Source organism: Anas platyrhynchos, chromosome 16 (genome assembly GCF_047663525.1).
Source record: "Anas platyrhynchos isolate ZD024472 breed Pekin duck chromosome 16, IASCAAS_PekinDuck_T2T, whole genome shotgun sequence".
Classification (NCBI taxonomy): domain Eukaryota; kingdom Metazoa; phylum Chordata; class Aves; order Anseriformes; family Anatidae; genus Anas; species Anas platyrhynchos.
Window position 1 is genome coordinate 8,141,236 of NC_092602.1, and position 13,712 is coordinate 8,154,947.

Here is a 13,712-nt window from a genome sequence, read left to right on the forward strand (position 1 = left end):
CCGCTCGGGCTCCCCCCTGCCCCCCCGCTTCCTGCCCCCCTCCCTCCCCGCATCCGCCAATGCTCGAGCAGCCCGAGCCAGCAGGCCGGCCCCCACCCCGCCCGCCCGCGGGGGCTGGGGGCTGCAGCCCCCCCGTTCCCCCAGCACCGCTCCTCCAATGCCGAGCCGGCAGCCGGGGGCCCCCCCCATGGCACAGGGGGGTGGGGGGGCTGCGCTCACCCCCTCCCCCAAATATCCGGGCTGCAGCTCGCCCCCCCGGGCCCCCCTCCCGCCGGGGAGAGGAGGGGCTGGAGAGAAGGGGGGGGGGTTGCAGGCAGCCTCCCCCCCCCCTCCCCAGGCGCGGAGCGGCCAATGCAAACCCTCCCGGAGCTGCAGAGGCGCCGAGCAGCCCCCACCTCCTCTCCCCGCCCGAGGAGAGCCGATCCCCGAGGGGCCGGGGGCTGCGGCCTCCCCCCGCCCTTTCATTGCATTCTTCACCCCCTCCCCAGCAACTCTCAGCCTGACCAAAAAAGCCAGGCGTTGCGCGTTTTTTGGGGGGTACCCCCTTTCCCTTCACTCCCTTCTCCCCCGGTGCAGCGATGCCCCCCGGCAGGAGCGGCTGGGAGCAGCGGTCCCCGCGGGCAGGGGGCTGCGGGAGGCGCAGCCTCGAGCGCTGCCTCCATGTTGGGGGAACGGCCTCCCCGCGGGGCCTCCGCTGCCCCGCCGTTCCCACGGCCGCGCTGCCAGCCTGCCCCGGGGAAACCGCCCCGAGAGGCAGGGCTGCGGGCTGCTGCCCGGGGCTGCCTGCACCGGCCCGGTGCTGAACCTCCCCTGGGTGCTCACGGGCTCGGTACGAAGAGCTCCTCTTCAAAGAGCAGCAGCAGCAGTCACGTTCGGCTAAATCTTGCTTTCTGTCTCAGAAAAATTGTTGCTTACTTTTGAAGAAATGTTTCCCCCCAAACACGCGCTCTTGCAAAACTAGGTTCTTTGCTTTGTTAAAGACAATGCGTTTTTAAAGCGTTCAGGGGCAGTTTTTTGCATTTGGAACATCAAGGCTAATTCAGAAGCCTTGGATGACCCATTCACAATCCAGTATTGTCACTTAAACTATTCAGTGGAAAATACTGAACTCAGCGCATGCAAGGGCATCTCAAACTGTGGAGCGTTCCAAGAGCTCGAACCCAGCACTTGAATTAAACAGTGGTGGAACCGAGAAAGCATTCTGGGTACTGATGTGCAAATGAGCGCACCAAGCTTCCAACTTCCAAAACGCGATATTGCATTAACACTTAAGGCCACGCGCTGCCCTCAGCCTGTATGCTGGGTTTCTCTTGCTTCTGCTGGAAGCTGACTACACCGCAGGCAGAATACTGCCGGTAGCTTTTTATTACTGCATTACATATGCACGCGCCCTGATCTGAACGTGTATTTTGGGAAATCTGAGGTTGTTCGAGTGGTAGCGATGTTGATGAACACGCACTCTATTACATGTATAATGCAGTGCTCCCATCCTGTTAGTCTGTTAGTGTGCCACAAACCAAGAGTTGTACTTGCTGTGGTGAGGAAAAGGATTATATTTACACATACTAGGCAGGCTGCATGTGCGCACACTTGCAGCAGTTAAAGAATCTGGAATTTGCTTATCTTTCCTAGTGGCTTCAGTCAGTTGCGTGCCTTTCCCCCCAGCGGTTCATATTGCCTTATTAATTTGCTTTCTTTTAGTCCCCAGTCTCCTGACATGGTTCCTGCTTCCTATTTCAGTTCCCTCCTTGCCTGTTCTTTGTCTCCTCTCTAGGCAGGGGGAGGGGGTCCTGCCGCTCACACTGCACTTTCCTCAGAACTTTCTCCAGTTGCCAGGGAATGTTCTGGTTTCAGCTCCCAGCCCTCCTGTTTAAAAAGCACCGTCTGACACGCCCTGCCTGCTTCTTTAGGTAAATGCTACGTACTTCCCCCCCTAAGCACGCGTGTTTCTCGGCAAACCCATTCCCGCTCCATTCCCGCTCCCCCTTGGAATGCCGCATTAGCATGCCGGGAGCTCGTCCCCTGAGCACGCTGCTGGGCTCTCGGTAAAGATGACCCCCCGCACTTAGCGCTCCCAGGGAGATCACAGGGTGACCGGCACAGCCTTTACCTTAGCTCCTTGTCCCCTCACACGGTAAGGCTGAATCTCTCTCTTCAGTTCTGCTCCTGTGGCATCACTCTCCGCCACCTCCACTGCTTCAGCAATGCATTTAGAGGCCCACTTGAGCCAACTTCATCTGGTCCCCAGCTTATCTTGTCCCAGGACACGAGCCTGTTGATGCAGTCATTCAATTAGTGCTTGTTACAACATAGCCAGATTCCCTTTATTTACAAATAAGCATACAATTTGTGCAGAACTGTGACAAAATTTGGATCACCTGTATAAAGATATTTGGAGGATTACATTCCCTAAATGTAATGTGATGACCAAGTGTCATTTCCCCATACTTAGCTATTCAAGGGTACAGGTGTGACTTACTTTGGAATCATTCATCATCTGAACTAGCTAGTTAATGTCTCAAAGACCAAGGTCCAGATGGAAGACTTAAATGCATATCAAAATTTACATTTTCAGTATAAAGAATTCACTCCCCTTTTCGGATGATTCCTGAACTATTTGCTCTCACATCTTCTGCACTTGGACCTGTTGAACTTCTCCTGAATTCCAATCTCTTTCAAATAAAGGCATTTTCCTCAGCTACTTTATTCAGCTTCTCACTATTTCCTGTCTCACTTCAGCTCTTGGGAATTCCTGAGCTGTCCCTAAATGTTTTGCAGCTGTTTGGTCCCTGCTGAAGTACTTTGATTGGTATCTCAATAGTAGTAAAAACCCTCTTTTGCTCTGAACATGTGTGTGCCATTTGGGACTGTACACTGTACATTGCTCATTTCACAGCAGATCAATTGCTACTGGCCTTACTCAGAAGCGCAGACCTTAAAGTAATTTGGAACTGCAAATATAGGGAGCTACAGAAAGACTGTATCACAGTTGAATCTATTCGAATCTACTTGGGTATGCATTAATTAGACTTGAGACGTACTTATTTTTTTAACATGCTCAGATCATGAATCTGTAGATCTAGCTACATTTTTTTTTCCAAATAGTCTGTACTAGGACATTCTTTAAGGGTAGTCACCATTTCACATCATTTACAATATTAGCAGAGAACAGAAATCTGTAACATTAGGCTTTTCATGGCATACTTGCAAATTTCAGTGAGTAGCTGTCATTTTTTTCTGAGCTTTCACTGGAATTTTAATTAACTGAGACCAATCTAATAAGCAATTAATTCAGCATTCATTACTTGTTAGGTTGGTTGTTACTTAAATTTGGTTTTTGAAACTCGCTCCATTTTTTTATTGGGAATCATCCCATGAGAATGCTAACCCTAGCAGCAAGGATTCAGAGACTTGGAGACAGCAGTTTCCTCTGCAATCCAGACACAGGTTAGTGATTTGTCAGCTCTCTCCTTTAAAAGCAAACAACTCTCTTTCTTAAAAATACCTAGTATTCTCACAAAAACTACAGCAACGTCTAGTAGGGAGGTATATGATGCTATGAAAAGTATGCAGTAAGAGTTATAAAAAGGGGAAATCACACTATTCGCTTTTCTTCTTTTTGCTCAATCTCTTCACTGCACTCGTGTTGTTTAGTCCATCTGTTGCTCGGAGGTCCATGACAAAGTCTGGGGAGTTGACGCTAAACTACAGAACTTTTTGTTGTTAAACTGATTTAAAGCAGGCTTTGAAGCCAACCTTTGCTACTTAATCTCCCTTTTGTTCCCCTCGTTTCTTCACTCTGCCCATCTTAACTTACTCTAGACTGTCTGGAACCAAAGCAACCTGAGCCATTCAAAACAAGATTGCTACGCTAAGGATCTGGTCAAAATGGGAATAGAATCTCGGCTTCCTGCTCCATCAAATCGACTGCCCATGAATTAGGCATCCATATCTAGTTGAGGAAACATAGTAGACAACTTTCTCATGTAAAACATACAGTACAATACGATCCTAAATAAGCAATGCAAATAGTGAATGTTTGGTATTTACAGACTAACAGCTAAACTACTGTGCTGTTCTGAGGAGGACAACTTCAGAAATACCAAGTACACTGGCATTAAAAAGTTAATCCAGGACAACAACTAAGAACTGATACATCTGTATTTCTTACTATACTCAAAATATAAATAACTTCGTCTATTGAATTTAAAGATTCATTTAAAGTGTAAATTATGTCAGCTTCCAATGACCCTTCCCCTCAGGCAAGCAATGTTATAGCTCCATTCAAGACTTCCTACCTCTCCCCCCCCCCCGCCCTCAGATCTCAAAATCTTACCTTCTGTCAGAGGGGGTTCTCAGAATCTCATTCCTCCAGTTCATTATCACCAGCTTGAAAAAGTTCATCTCATCTTTTCAGCACCACCAGATCTTCACTGAAGTATAATAATAGTGTTAATCAGTGGTCAATTCTCAAGCCAAAGTACAATTCAGTAAAAACAAACAAACAAACAAAAAAACAACACCAACACCATAAATTAGTGAAATTGCAAAATGGAAGGAAGAAAAAAAAAAGCCTTAAAATTAATAGATATGCTTTACCTGTCAGTTACCCTTTCTCACGAAGGAACTCTGGCAGGCTGATTACAGTCCTATACCCATAATTCTTAAAACCGTAAGTCTTTAGGTCAAGGTTATCATTTGATGCAGATTATTTTTCACTGGACTGGTGATAATTTCTGAAAGGATATGAAATTTCAAGAGCCTTGTTTCACCTGCAATGATGATTAAATTTCCTCCCTGCCACCTCCCTCCCAGTTTTTAAATCCTCCAGAAAATGCGTATTATCCCCAGCACTAAGCTGGAAATGCATTCCCTCACAGGTCCAAACACACATGTAGCATTAGTGCAGCTGTTTCCCAGTATATTCTATAGCTTCTGTCACAAGGTGAATTACCAAAACCAGAGTGGCTCTTAAGCTAAAAGGAGTTTCTCACTGTGAATAGACATGCTATCTCCAAGTATTTTGACTCTGAAGTTATTTTTCAAAATAGAAATAAGAAAAAAAAAAAAAAAAAAACAACACTAAAATACCTAATTTTAAAGTAGTCTTTATCACTCAAAATAACATCTGTGATTTTAATGAAGCATAAGCTACATGGAAGTTATAAACACCAATTTAATACTCTGTTTTTATCATGTATTTTGCAATAAAAGACCTGCAAGCCACATCTTAACACATGTGTTTTGTATCTCACATAAGTCAAACTCTTAACCAAGCTAAGATAATAGCTGCTCCAGAAAGAATGTCAGAATTTGGCCCATACTGAAGAAGCTTATTTAAAATTAGTAGTTTGACAGAAAACACACTAAAGAGATTTACTACTTAGCTCTCCTATTTAAATGATCTACAGTTACCATACTTGCAGGGTAGCGCTATGGAAACATTAAAGTTTCAATCATTTTGCGGCAAGTGCACATTCCTGTTGTGCAAAGAAATAAAACTTAAACAGAAGTAGAGGAAATGACTTTTCAAAATTCTTGAGTCAGCAGGACTGAGTGTATTGAATAAGAATCTCTGAAACCTGTTTTTACTACAGTGCTCCATCTTTCAGATCTTGCTAACGAGGTATGTGCCATTTTGGTCACATTCCTGCCATTGTAGCTTGATGAAACACAAATTCCTAGTTTTTCTCAATTGCTGATTCCATAGTGTCATGTTTCTTGAGACAGACTTTATTTCAGATGTAGTTTTCCTGAAATTTCTAAACACCATGTAGTATATTTCTTTCTTTACTTTATTAAAAGTAATAGAGAGAACTACTTATGCTATACACTTTTAGTTTATCCGTTAGTAATCCATGTAACTACTTGATCATTGCTTTTTTTCCACTGAAAATTTGAACCTTTATCCCGTGTTGCCTAACACAGTAGGCATCTGAACACCTAAGAGTTTGACTCCTCTGCTGTAGTACAATGTACAACCTTTGGAAATAGATACCCTCTTTCACTTCATCTAGATAACCTAAATTAAATTCTGTAAATTAAAAAGAAAAAATGGCAATTTACACACTCCTTCTTCCATCAGTGCCCACTATAAAGCTCAATTAACCTTACAAGTAGATCTCAGTCTCTTGTAGCTCCTTTCGTTTTATTTCAGGTTCCATTGGGAGCTTTTTCATCTTCGGACATTATATCCCATTTCTCACAAATATTTTCCTTGATTTTTTTTTCCTTCTCTGAGTTTTATTTTATTTTTATTTTTAATATACTTTTGTAATTTGAACTCAATTTTTGGACTGTAGTTTTCAGAGGACATGTTTCAGTCACTTTTCCAGTTGTCACATCTAACTCCCCATGTCCATAACCACCCTGTTCTCCAGAGTGCCACAGAATATAAAATACCCTATAATAAAAAATTCACACCAGCCATCACAGTAAATAAAATAATTATCCACAACTGGGATCCAACCTCAACTGGATAAACCTTTCTGAAGTTTAATAGAGGGTTATGTTATAAACTAATGTGAACTACTTCAAATATTCAAACCAATTAGGAGGTGTTCATTTAACTGGAAAAATAATCAGGCAAATTATCTTTATTAATTAAACTTGTACGCCCTTCTGGTCATTAAGGAGAATAGTCAATGCTAAAAGAAGTTTCTAAGTGCTTTAGATCCTTAGAGGGCCTTTGCTTGAATAACTATCTGGAAAAAAAAAAAAAAAAAAAAAGGATTTAAGACTGCATACTAAGCAGTATTGTCTTAAGTACACTATTTACTCACATCTCTATTCATTCATCAAACGCTTGAAAAATAATATAGTTTGACACAGTATACGGGATTTAGAGTTAGTTTGTAAAAACAGCTATTACTGTTGCTAGCATCAAGTTCTGAAGTTAGCCAACACATAGTGCAAAAATAGAGGTGGCCTGACTAAGCACTCAGAATTTGCATTTTTCTCACTGTTTTTCCTGTTACTAGAAGGGACTGCAATCTTGTGAAGTGATTTTATGGCTCAACTCAGCTGAAGCTTAAAAAAGTCTAATTCCATCTGAAGTAAGAAGGAAAAGACTTACACCAGGACCAAACCTACTGTCAGATGTTGAAAACTGATATTGTTCACAAGGAATAATTAGAATACCATGAACAAATATACATTGGTAGGTGCATTTATATTTACCCTAGCTTAGCTAAACTAACATTACTGGGAAGAGTAATCTCATTTTATTTGAGATTCTATTTTAGTAAGCTCTATATAAGCTTATATTAATGACAGTTCCTACCATAACGGAGCTCGTGACGTGAAAGATGTCTTTTTGGATTCAGAGGAGACAAGCAGGGGACGTGAGGAGGAAAAACAAGATAGCAAACAGCCACATCACTTCCACTGAACTAGTCCTCTCATTTTTTGTTTTTTACTCCAAGTTGCAGATGAGTTGATGATCTGTAACAATTGTATAACCAAAACTGAGGCAAGGTTTAAATTTACAGTGCTCAGGATCCAGGCTGAAGATGTAGCAGATGCTTCTGCAAGAGTGTCATTATAAACACATCAATAGGAAGGGCCTAGGAGAGTATTTTATTTTATTTATTTTTTGTTAAAACATATAAAATTTTACATTTAGATGCATCGAATAAAAGCAGGTTTTGTCATAAATTGATTTGGAAGAGCCTTCCTGGAAGGGGTAGCGACTATGGAGAAAAAAAAAAATAGTTTCCATAAATTATTCCCATGCAGACAAATCATGACAGGGAAAAAACATTCAGGGACTCTAAATTCCTCCAAACCTTATTAAAACATACTTCCTCGTATTGTACCATCAGCCTTTATTCCAAATCCAACTGTTTGCCTTCCTGTGGTACTGCCCAAAGCTGAAGATGTGTGGCTCTAGCGTTTGACGAAGCCGTTAAAAACAAACCACCAAACTGTGCTGCATTTAGCGAGCCCGGCCAGGGCTCTCCTGACGGGAGCCGTGACAGACCCCGGGTACCCGCGCCCCGCCCTCACACAGCTCCGGCCGCCGCCTCTGCCGCTCCCGGGGCCGCCTCAGCGGTGCCGCCAGGGGGCGCCCCATCGCCTGCAGCCGCCTCAGCGCCGCCGGCACGCGCTCTTTCCCGCCCACCGTCTTCTCGCGAGAGTTGCCGTCCCTCAGGGCGAGAAGTCGCGGTGCGCCTGCGCGCTGCCGCCGGGGGCCTGAGGAGCGGTGCTGCTGTGGTGACTCCCGGGCCGCACCGGGACCCGCCGCCGCCGCCATGAGCGGGACGCTGGCCAAAATCGCCGAGATCGAGGCGGAGGTAACGCGCCGGGCCTCTGTCTGCTCGGCGCCGGGAGCGGGGCACGCCAGAGGCCGGAGCGGGGCCGTGCCGTGCCGGGGCGGCGGGGCCGTGAGGCGCGGGGAGGCCGCACTCGCTCGGCGGGGCCGGTCCCGGTGCTGAGGGCTCGGTTGCTCTTGCAGATGGCCCGGACACAGAAGAACAAGGCCACGGCGCACCACCTGGGGCTGCTGAAGGCCCGCCTGGCCAAGCTGCGCCGGGAGCTCATCACCCCCAAGGGAGGCGGCGGCGGCGGCCCCGGGGAAGGTGCGTCCTGAGGCGGTCGGAGGGCTCTGGGCCGCCTCTGTGGCTGTCGGCGGAGTTAACTGCAGCAGCCGCCTGCTCTCCGTCGCGTCCTGCCCGGTGCAGGATCTTAGCGCCGGGGTTCGCGGCCCTGGCTGGGGCTTTGGGGTGAATTCCTTGTTGAAGAGTAAACGGAAGAGCTTCTGTGTTTTGGCTGGAGTAGGCGTGTATTTGGAGAAGTCTTAGGGGTTTTGAATGAAGAAGCACCTTGCAGTAGTTACCTCTTTATATAAAGGTGCAAATGGTGTAAGTTGCAGTGGTTAAAGTGAACGCTCCATTAGCACCCAAGTCAGGTAGGCTACTGGGAATCCCTGTTGCCCGTGCTTTATTAGGGGTATGTGTTGTCGAGTGTCACGCAGATGAGGTACTAAAGGCAGTACAGATCATGAAGTCTTTGGTCCCCGCTCATATCCCCCTGGCAGGGAAGCTTACCGGTCTCACTAAGACAATATTAAAACTAATTGAGCGGTCGCTCACAATCCAGAAGCTTAGAAGATAGAAACTGTCCATCTTTAAATCTTTTTTTTTTTTTTAAATTTGCTTCTTTATTTGTAGGTTTTGATGTTGCAAAGACAGGTGATGCCCGAATTGGGTTTGTCGGTTTTCCATCAGTGGGAAAATCTACTCTTCTAAGTAATCTCGCTGGTGTGTACTCTGAAGTGGCAGCATATGAATTCACCACACTAACCACTGTGCCTGGAGTCATTAGATACAAAGGAGCAAAGATACAGGTGAGAACTTTTTATGTCTGTGAAGGTAAGATTGTGTATGTAGGTGTAATGGTATTGTGGCTGAACAGTCTAGTCTGACATTAGCAGGTTAGAAGTGATATGTAGAAGCACTGGAGAATGCGTTGGAAATGTTCCCATGAGGTACTAATTTTGTCCCATTTTTCACTTTTCTCTGGAGAAGAGTTCCCAGGGTAGTTCTCATACTCTAAGATGACCTGTTCCAGTCTACAAATAGGGCACCAGGGATAATACAATATGTAAAAATCTAGGTGGAAACAACTTTGCTTTATTCTGTTCAGATTTGCAGTAGACTCAGCAGCTTAAGAAGAAAGGTTAGAAGTACAATTTGTTTTCTCTGTAAAGAGAAATATTTTTCTGAGTTAATTTTCTTTCTCTGAACAAATAGCTACTTGATCTCCCAGGAATTATTGAAGGTGCCAAGGATGGTAAAGGCAGAGGACGGCAAGTCATTGCAGGTGAGTATGTTAGAGCTTGGAGACAGCACCCTACTACTGGTTCAGTTGGTATGGCTTATGGGAATGAAGGGTTGAATCACTGTCTGATATCTTTATAAAGCTGTAATTTATGCTAGAGTTGAGCTGCCTGATGTGAAGCAGTAGCCATTGTCATTTTGCTCTGTTTTCGGTAATGACTATGCATTTGTGCTGTGTTGACACTTTGGTGGATGACTACTACCAACTTTAAAGGCAAATATGATCCCTTATTAAACCAGGCTTCTGTCTTGACTTTTTTACATAGCTTTTTGGCATAATTCCGAGTCTGAACATAGGTAGAAAGAAGATTTTTCCATGATTCTAGCACTGTGCAAGGATCTGTATTTCTGTCAGTGTTCTTTGGCCAGCATTACAAACTTCAGTCTTAGACTGAACTTTAAAAATCAGAAATGAACTGGCTGAATTAATGGGTTTGATATTGTCATCAGTCCACTGAGCCATCTTTTGTGCTGTTTTGTCTCTGTGTGAGCATACTTTTTTGAGGGTTAGCTTTTTCTGATTTTTAGTTGCTCGAACCTGTAATCTCATTCTGATTGTTCTGGATGTGCTGAAACCCCTTGGTCACAAGAAAATCATTGAGAATGAACTGGAGGGATTTGGAATACGTCTGAATAGTAAGCCCCCCAATATCGGCTTTAAAAAAAAGGATAAAGGAGGCATTAACCTTACAGCCACAGTAAGTTGGAAGTTTTTTTTAACCAAACCAAACAAATGGGTGAAGGCTGTCTGCTGGCCTTGCAGCCTGGACTACATGTCATTTTCCTTTAACACTGAATCTTTAAAAACACAGAAATATCCATAGATATTAAAACTATAGTAGGTATCTATACCTACTAGTAGATATGTGTGTTTCTATTGAAAATGGTCCCAAATTGTCAGGAAACGTTACTTGGGAAATGTCTGATTGCAGCCATCAGTGGCATTAATGAAGTTGTTAGGACTTAACTGTGTGTGATGTTGCCATACTTAGCCTTGATACAGGGAAAAAAAACATTTAAGTCCAATAATATATAATGCAGTTATTATTTCTAGTAACCTTTATACTTACTGACAGCATTATTAATTGTAATACTCGATCTGACAATTAACTTCTCCATTCCTTAATGCTATGTATGTTCAGTGTCCTCAGAGTGAGCTGGATACTGAAACAGTGAAGAGCATCTTAGCAGAGTATAAAATCCACAACGCGGATGTCACGCTGCGCAGTGATGCCACTGCTGATGACCTAATTGATGTTGTTGAAGGAAACAGGTACTGTCAAGACCCTTGGTTTGGCACATTTGCAATGTATATTCCAAAGAGAAGAATTGCCTTCCAGGTTTGCTTTCCACAGAAGCTGAGCTAGTAATGTGATGGCAACAGATACTGTTTGGCACCTTACTGTCCATTTCAAAAATGATGCTTTTTCTTTCAGTGACGGCAGCGCTGTGTTGCTGCTAGGCTGCTGTGACACTATTTCCTTCTCTTTGCAGGGTTTACATCCCATGCATTTATGTCCTAAATAAAATTGACCAAATCTCCATTGAGGAACTAGATATTATTTACAAAGTACCCCACTGTGTACCAATATCTGCTCATCATCGCTGGAACTTTGATGATCTGCTGGAGAAAATTTGGGACTACTTGAAGCTAGTACGAATGTGAGTCCCAGTTACTGTATTCTGTGCAGTTAAGCGTAAGGCTGAGACTGAAGAATGACTTAATGGGTGAATGACAGTTCTTGATTAATGATTTTCTACTTGGTATATGGGCTATAGACAGTGTCACTTTTTTCCTAGTACATGTTGAGCTTCTCACAAAAAAAACACAAGTACTCCTTCCCATCAGCTATTTGTTTTCTCATCTTTTAAGCAGCAACAGAACGTTCACTAGTAATAAACCTTTGCGGTTAGCCAGGGAGAACCTGCTGCAGCCCTTAGCTACCGAGATGCATTTTCAGCTCATGAACGCCCATTAACAGGGTATCTGTCATCCACACTGAAATAGTGGAACTGAGTACAAGCACCTTGGACAATGGTGCAAATAAGCTATGAGATTTCATGATTTGAAAGAGAAGAGGAGGTTTTGGCATTGACTGAGGGCTCCATGTCTTCCAGCTACACGAAACCTAAAGGGCAGCTCCCAGACTACACCTCTCCTGTTGTACTACCTTACTGCAAGACAACGGTGGAGGATTTTTGCATGAAGATCCACAAAAATCTCATTAAAGACTTTAAATAGTAAGTACTATTGTAAAAGAGTAATTTCTGGAGAACAAAGTAATCTGCCTGATGCTATATTCTTCCATTCTTTAGGAAGGTAGAAGTGAACACAGGATTTAGTTTCTCTTGAAAGCAATAGATCTTCCTACAACTAAACTGAACACAAAGTTATATTTGATATTTCTGTGCTCTTTCCTGGACAAACTTGATAACAAAAATCATTTTCCCTGGATTTGAAAGTAACACTAGGCGCAATATTATAGGCCACTATCCTATATGCAAGAGTATTTTGGATGACTTCATACTTTGTTTTGATCTGCTTGTACTCTTGTTCACACAGGCCACTCATCCAGGTACTTAGAGGAGAATAAAAATAGCTCCTAAGCATTGCTTTCTGTATTAGCTTTGTGACGGAAATAGCTGTTGCTCTGCTGTCTGCATATTATACTTCTGTGTCTTAATTGGATTTTTCTTATCCCTCTTTCAGTGCACTGGTGTGGGGTTCATCTGTTAAACACAACCCTCAGAAAGTTGGCAAAGACCACACTCTTGAAGATGAGGATGTCATTCAGATTGTGAAGAAATAAAGTTGCTCTCATAACTTGCCCCTGCCTGCCTTTCATTAATAATGCAAGCAGCAAACAGGTCACTTGCCTCAACCCTACAGAAAAGGATACTGTTTTTGTTTTTTATGGTAGTAAGTTATTGCATGGAAAAAGTGATGTTTCTGGCCAGCTTGTATTATAGTGTCCCATGCTGGCAGAACTTACAGATGAGAAGCTGATCTCAAGTGATTTTCACAAGGGCAAAATGTTACAAGGAAGCTTTGATGCCTGTTATGAGTTTTCTGCTGCATGTACATCTCTGTAATTGGAAAAAAGTTCAGCTAGAATTATTTTGTTCAAAATTAGAACATAAAATGAAAAACAGGCTGGCAAACTGTATCCTACAACACAGGGCTGGAGGACAAAGTTCTAGCTCTGGTTGCCTTAATCTCAGCTGTTCCCATTTGAATACTTCAAGGCTATTAATAGTCCTGCATTTATGGAAAAGATGCTGGGTTCTGATCATGAACAGTCACTTTTCCAGTTGCTTATACTAGTGAAAATAAAGTAGAGGGCTGGATTCTATTGTGTCAGTGACTGGAAGCTTTGAAGTTTACTGCTTCTTTGAGTTCTCTAAACTCAGTTGTATAATAGGTTGCTCTTAAAGCAGGGGCTCTCTCATTTTCTTTTTCTAGGATAAATTAATAAAGTTGGAGCTCCAGGTGGCATAGAACACCTACCACATGTTGGCTGCTAGTTTATGTTCTACAGAAATGAAGTAAGGGTATCTTAAGTGTCAAGAGGAATACATGCTGATCTCACTGCATATTTAAAAATAAATGCAGCAGTTTTAAACATCTCTTCAGGGACCACAGCCTTGCAGCAGTGGTTGCTATTCAGCCTTGATTCTACTTCCTAGTATTCAGAAAGCCAAGAAGTAGCCCTATGCAACCTGAACAATAGTTACATGAGCAGAGGAGTGCAGGGGAAGGTCATTCACTCTTTCTGGAGGGACTGCTTAGTTAGAGTCCACAGGGCTTAGCCTTTACGCTGAGTTCTGGTATGTGAGAGTTTCATTCCTTACACTTCACCCTGGCTGTTCAAG

At 43.4% G+C, this 13,712-nt stretch overlaps 1 protein-coding gene and 1 long non-coding RNA gene across 2 annotated transcripts; one reads left to right on the forward strand and one right to left on the reverse strand.

The window, feature by feature from the left end:
* Nucleotides 1-42: 42 nt before the first annotated feature.
* LOC119718477 (uncharacterized) lies at nucleotides 43-7,983 on the reverse strand. The gene is made up of 5 exons (XR_005269631.2): nucleotides 7,803-7,983; nucleotides 7,283-7,443; nucleotides 4,600-4,736; nucleotides 4,337-4,433; nucleotides 43-2,272 (listed from the first exon to the last, which is right to left on the reverse strand). It is a non-coding gene; the product is annotated as an uncharacterized lncRNA (long non-coding RNA).
* A 149-nt stretch (nucleotides 7,984-8,132) lies between these two features.
* Nucleotides 8,133-12,667, forward strand: DRG1 (developmentally regulated GTP binding protein 1). The gene is made up of 9 exons (XM_027469723.3): nucleotides 8,133-8,294; nucleotides 8,456-8,579; nucleotides 9,171-9,346; nucleotides 9,753-9,822; nucleotides 10,368-10,537; nucleotides 10,982-11,112; nucleotides 11,334-11,501; nucleotides 11,958-12,080; nucleotides 12,550-12,667. Exons 1-9 carry the CDS (start codon nucleotides 8,253-8,255, stop codon nucleotides 12,647-12,649), a joined length of 1,104 nt encoding a protein of 367 aa, XP_027325524.1. The 5' UTR covers nucleotides 8,133-8,252; the 3' UTR covers nucleotides 12,650-12,667.
* The last annotated feature ends 1,045 nt before the right edge of the window (nucleotides 12,668-13,712 follow it).

Bases quoted from the DNA above. Each gene is read 5' to 3' on its own strand.
- DRG1 (XM_027469723.3), top strand. From the start codon at position 8,253: ATGAGCGGGACGCTGGCCAAAATCGCCGAGATCGAGGCGGAG. The intron at 10,538-10,981 runs GTAAGTTGGAAG...ATGTATGTTCAG, and splicing joins GCATTAACCTTACAGCCACA to TGTCCTCAGAGTGAGCTGGA. The intron at 12,081-12,549 runs GTAAGTACTATT...TCCCTCTTTCAG, and splicing joins CTCATTAAAGACTTTAAATA to TGCACTGGTGTGGGGTTCAT.